The sequence below is a fragment of the Eutrigla gurnardus genome, assembly GCF_963514095.1.
Source record: "Eutrigla gurnardus genome assembly, chromosome: 17".
In the NCBI taxonomy this organism is placed as follows: domain Eukaryota; kingdom Metazoa; phylum Chordata; class Actinopteri; order Perciformes; family Triglidae; genus Eutrigla; species Eutrigla gurnardus.
Window position 1 is genome coordinate 2,614,657 of NC_139928.1, and position 5,896 is coordinate 2,620,552.

Below are 5,896 nucleotides of genomic sequence, written 5' to 3' on the forward strand. Positions count from 1 at the left end.
AGCATCTCTCTTGGATACAGTGTTTCCATGGCAGCCACGTTTTCTGCACGTGTAGAATCAGACGGAGTAAGCGAGGGAGAAGGAGACCACTCCTATTGATTGGCTGGCTGGCTATTGATTCATGGACACGTCTGCTGCACACTTAACCTGCAGCAGGACACATATTCACATCCACGCATGCACGGAGAGTCAACATCCGACGACAGGCTGGATCTTTTTGTGAACGAGGCTCAGCTGTGGAATGTGACAATGAAGGGCCACCTTTTCTTCAGCATGCTGGGGGGGGGTCAATATGTGTGTAACTACTTAGTTTAGCTTGATTACTATGATGGGAAAGAAAAAACACAAGGAATAAACACTTTGTACTTTTCAGTTCCAGCTGATTTTATTTCCTTCTTGGAAGAAAAGAAAAACAAATAATAATAATAAAAAAAAACGACAATCTGTACAGAGGTCTGAGAGGCAGTGATTGACCCAAACATTGGCTGGTTTTGAGCTATAAACATCAAATGATATTGGCATGATTGGACAAAACATGATCATACACAGCATATTGCACAAATGAAAAAAGAAAAAGGACAAAAGAAAAGATGTCTCAAAGGTAAAAAAAGAAAAGAAAAAGAAACTCCTGGACCACAATCATCTTAAACATAAGGATGTCCAAAGATGGCTGTCCTAGTGCCTGTCGTTGATCATCATCATACATAAAACACACAATCTTTGCTTATAGTACAGTCAGTTTACATAAATATCTTCATGTTATTATTCTTTTAAAAATCTTAAACACAACAGCTATAGCTACATATACCTGAATCTGAAATACAAATGCTATTTGCCATGCCATAATATAGGAAAACAATTAGCCTGCTATACTTAGCAAACAGGTACAGAAAGGTTAAATACTATTTTTGATGCAATTTGCGCAATAACAGATGAAGCACTTCATACATCTCCCTCCCTCCGAAGTCTAGGCAAAGTGGAATGAGTGTGAAATTCCATCCAGTGGTTGAAATAAAACTTATCTTGATACAAAAAAAATAAAAAATAAAAAAAGCACACAGAGGTATTAGCTCTATCCAAACAGTGACTCTCTGGGATCTTACACTCATATACTTTAGGTCTATGTGTCCTGGAAACAGTCACCACTCAGACTGGGAGCCACAGTGGTGCTTTGTTTACTTGGCTGGTGAAAACTGGAGTCACTGTGCCATTAAGAAGCATGTGGGTAAATACTGTAAACACTGTGTGAGGTCAGATTGTGCCAAACAAACGCCCCTCTGCACGTCTAAACACCAATGTAGATCCCAACAACAATGTTGTAGGCTACCCACCGCTGGAAACCCCTTTTTCTATAGATTTTGTACAAAAATACAAGTAGAAAATCATGACACACTCAAATCTCCTTAAAAGTGAGAGACGTCAGACATTTTAAATAAGATACACTTCTAGCCCTTCCGCGCTGGATACAGACAGGTGTATGTGCACAAACACAAACGAGACCTGTACGAGAACAATACTTCTATGTATAAAAAAGTTTGGCCGGTATAAATACATCGATATAAAAAAAACGTCATCTGACACAGAGGAACTACAAAGTTGAAGCACTAGGCAGAAAGGATGCGCGTCGGGGACATTGGTCCTGAATTGTGCACTGAGTGTTTAAAAAGGTTCAGAAAAAGGGGTTTCTGAAGTTTTGAGTCAGTCTTTGTTTGTTTAAGTCCTGCCGTTGAAAGAGAAGCTGGTGATAGTGAATTGTGTCCTATGGTTCACACAAATTGCGTCATTACGCAGCAATGATCTTTTCTTTTCTTTTTTTTACGCATTTAACAACAACAAAATCCTCCGGGAGGGCATGCGTGTTGATATTGAAACCGTTATTGAGTTTAAAAAAAAAAAAACTACACCTGAATAGCAACTTGATGGTCAATGTGAATCGGTTGTATCTTTAACAAAAGCCAACATGACGAGCTGTCCAGTAAACTGTCCCTTTCTCGACCCCCAAAAACAACATCAAGATTGAAAGCTCGCTCTTCGTCCTCGTCCTCCGCGGCTTGAACATCTGAGCTGCAGTCCGTGTGTCTCACTGCTCTCTCCTTACATTCACTCCTCCTCTCTGTCCAAATGCAAACTAAGCACCCCCCCCCCCCCGCCCCTCGTCTGCGCGTTCCTGTCGCGCTGCCCGAGTCTGTGAGCGGCGCGTCCCCGGGCTTCACCGCGCACACACGCCACCCTTTCTTTCCTGTTTTCACTCTCCCTTATTTAGTGAAAGAATAGTCTGGTGTGTACGTGCGCGCCTGTCTAGGGGAGGTTGAACAGTTCAAAGCGTCGTGTTGGGGGAGGGGGGGGCGTCGCGTGCTCCTTTTCAGTAGGTGAACACCAGGTTGGAGATGGTGGACTCCAGCCAGTCTCCTGAGATCATCTCGCTGACCTCCGGGGTGCAGTAGTCGGGGAAGTCGAAGTGAGATCCCGCCCCGCACTCCCCGAAGCTCCAGTCCAAGTCCCGGTCCAGCTCCGCGTCGGAGAAGCCCATGCCGCCCAGTGACATGCTCTCGAACCCCGGGCTCGGATTCGGATCGAGCCGCTCGTCTTCAAACTCCTCGTCTGACGAGGAGGACGAGACGGACGAGGACGAGTGGGAGGCTGACGGCGTCGGGGAGGAGGCGCGAGCGTACCTGAGGCGCGCGGTGTGCGAGGACTCGCTGGCCGCCGGGCTCTGCTCCTCGTACAGGCTGAGCGGGTCGCTGGACTCCGCCGAGCTGCTCAGGGTGGGACTGGCCGGGACTCCCACGGAGGGAGGCCCGCTGTCCAGGCTGCCTGCCCCGCCGAACATGTGGCCGCGCCTCGCCTCTCCGGCGCGCTTCTCCGGGATTTGTCTCGCCCCAGACACTGACCTGGTTTTGAAGAGCGCCTGGTGGTCACCGGGAGACGCGTAGTCCTGCCCCGGAGCGCTCTTCGTGCCCCCGTGTTTGTGCGTCCTGCTCACTCCTTTGGACGCGGGGCTCCTTTTCACACCGACTTTGGCGCTGCGCTCCCCGCTCTTCTCCCCACGGTCCGCCTGCTTCCCCGCTCCGCTCCCCGACTTCACCTTCTTCCTGGGCCGGTACTTGTAGTCTGGGTAGTCGGCCATGTGTTTCAGTCTGAGCCGCTCCGCCTCGCGGATGAACGGGATCTTGTCCGTGTCTTTCAGCAGCTTCCAGCGCTTCCCCAGCCGCTTGGAGATCTCCGCGTTGTGCATGTCCGGCGACTGCTCCATAATCTTCCTCCTCTCGATCTGCGACCAGACCATGAACGCGTTCATGGGTCTCTTGATGTGCCCCGTCGGAGTTTTGCACCACGCCAAGTCGCTCCGCACCCCGGAGGAAGGAGACTCGGGGGTCGGAGACACATCCATCTCCAAGTCCATGTCTCCCGTGTCCGTGGAGTCCCCGCCGGGAGAGTGAGCGTGGGCGCTCTCTGTCTGGCTCATGTGCTGCACCATCCTGTCCTCCAAGTGTCTGGAAACACCGCTCACTTCTTCCACACAAGTTCAAGTGCGCAAAAAAAAAATGCCTATAAGTCTTTCAGCCCACAAAAATACTCCCTCACTTGTTCTTACTTCAAACTGCTTGAAAACTAGACCACTGATGCATACAGGTCTGAAAAGTTCATCCAAGTCTGTTCTTTCTGTTTTGTTTTGTTTTTAAAATTCAGCCCGTTTACAGACGGCCGTCTTTCAACAGTGCGCTTCACGGAAACAACAAAAAATAAATCCGTAACTATTCAACAGCACCTTTCAACTGCCTGTGCGGCTAAAAACGCGCCCTGCGAGCCTCAAAACGCGCCGCTGTGGCCAGCAGCAGTGCAAGTCCCTTATGCGAGCCCGGCTGTCTGCAGCGCAGCTTGTCTGTGCGGTGGAGGAACCATGTGGTTGAATGGAGCAGCTGCGCGTTCTCATAGTCTCCCTGTTTCCTGAGCGCTCTGTAATATTACTGTAAACACAACAACGAGAACCTCGCCGCTTTATACCCTCATCGCGAGATATAGAAGCCAATCGGCGTCTGTCTCCATCCTGATTTTTCAGTCAGGCCACTCCCCCTGGCCTCCCATTGGCCGAATAAAAAAACCGGGTAATAATAATAATAATGTGCAATGAGGATCGGTGTGTCTGACCTCATTCCTGTCAGACTCCACTGAAGGAAAGACGAACTTGCCTGTGTGTGTGTGTGTGTGTGTGTGTGTGTGTGTGTGTGTGTGTGTGTGTGTGTGTGTGTGTGTCTGTGTCTGTGTGTCTGTGTGTGTGTTAAAGGAACACTGTGTCCTTTACCCTGCTGCAAGGGGGAGCTCGCACGGATAAACTTAGAAGTTCATTACTTTCATGTGGATGAGTATTGTCTAAATTTAGGTTGTGCTGAGAAAACACACACAACAAAAGCAGCTGCAACATGTTGCGTTAGTCAGCCTGCAGTGTGTGAGCAGCATTTCCAAATGACTGCAGCTCACACTACATCACAGCAGGAAGGGCAAACACCTGCCAGCGAGGCCAGGGTGTTTTGTTTTTGTCTTCTCGTTCACACTCTGCCCCGGTGCATGATGGGGAACCAGGAACACAGGAGGGCCAACACAGGCCCAGCTTCCTGCTCTGCACCGCTTCCTCCTCCTTCACAGCCCCATTATGTTAACATGGCCGTGTCATGTAGGATCACATTACAGCCTGTGTCGCTAGATGTCAGGCTAGAGCCAATGGGAGCTGATGAAGTGTACATTGTGTGTCAGTGTGTGTGTGTGTGTTAACACGCACAGCCGATTTATCTCTGTCCTGTAATCGGGGCTGCTTTGAGCTACCGTCGTTAAATCATGCAGGTGATGTCATCAGCTGGCAGCGAAGGCGAAAAAAATGAACTCTCCAGTATGTGGTCACCAAAGAGAAATCACACACACACACACACACACACACACACACACACACACACACACACACACACACACACACACACACACACACACACAGCAAGAATCAACCCGAAAAACAATCTGTTTCTTGTCTGATCTGCTTCTCGAAACATCATGTCAAGCACTTATGGCATCTATTCTTAATTTATGACATGATCTATGTCAGGATAAAAAAAGCATAAAGTCTTTAAAATTTCACAATCCCCCCTTCGGTGCTTACATAAATCAAATGCATAAATAATAATGAGCTCCTTTATCAAGTCCATATCTTTAGCTGCCCCTATTATAAGTGTACACCTGCCACCGGATTAGTTTGCTATCTCCTCCCCATCTCAACACACACACACACACACACACACACACACACACACACACACACACACACACACACACGCAGGTTTGTTTGAACAGGTGTAGCAGGTATACCTGCAATCTTATCTGATGTGTGAGAAGCAGCTGTCAGGTAGCTTTCCACTAGTCAGCGGCAGATGTGCGGCTCCGGCGGCGCTGGGAAGCCATCACGCCACCACCAGCAGCACGCCGGCCTACGCTCCCGTTCCCTTCAGAGCTGCCGGAGCCATGTGTTTACCCCAAATACAGCGGCGCTGTGTTGACGCCTGAAGGGATGTGTCATTATGAGAGAGTGCTGTGGGAGTCTGGGCCTCTCAACGGACGACTTCACAGTGAGCGTGCGTCGCTGGAGTCCAGGCCGTGTGGGCTTTCATGAGGTTGCTGATGTTGATTTTTGGAAGTATTTTTATTTATTCATAAAAAGAAGAAAAAAGGGTTGTCGTCGTGTAGCATTGAGCTTACTTCGGGACACTAAAACACTCTATTAAAAGCTGTTATAGGGGCTTTAAAAGTCGAGTTAGAAACCTGCTTTAAAGAATATGTGTCATTCCACAGCTGACTGCTGCAGTGTTTAATATGGGACTTTGTTAATAAAACATGAAGGTGAAGCCGGCGC

At 48.6% G+C, this 5,896-nt stretch overlaps 1 protein-coding gene across 1 annotated transcript; it reads right to left on the bottom strand.

Annotated features, from left to right (window-relative positions):
* Nucleotides 1–359: 359 nt before the first annotated feature.
* Nucleotides 360–4,119, bottom strand: sox4a (SRY-box transcription factor 4a). Its single transcript, XM_084031744.1, has one exon. The coding sequence runs from the start codon at nt 3,476–3,478 to the stop codon at nt 2,363–2,365; it is 1,116 nt and encodes a 371-aa protein (XP_083887870.1). The 5' UTR covers nt 3,479–4,119; the 3' UTR covers nt 360–2,362.
* Between the last annotated feature and the right edge of the window lie 1,777 nt (nt 4,120–5,896).

What these genes read in the sequence shown, in the direction of transcription:
- sox4a (XM_084031744.1), bottom strand. Translation starts at nt 3,478, where the DNA reads ATGGTGCAGCACATGAGCCAGACAGAGAGCGCCCACGCTCACTCTCCC.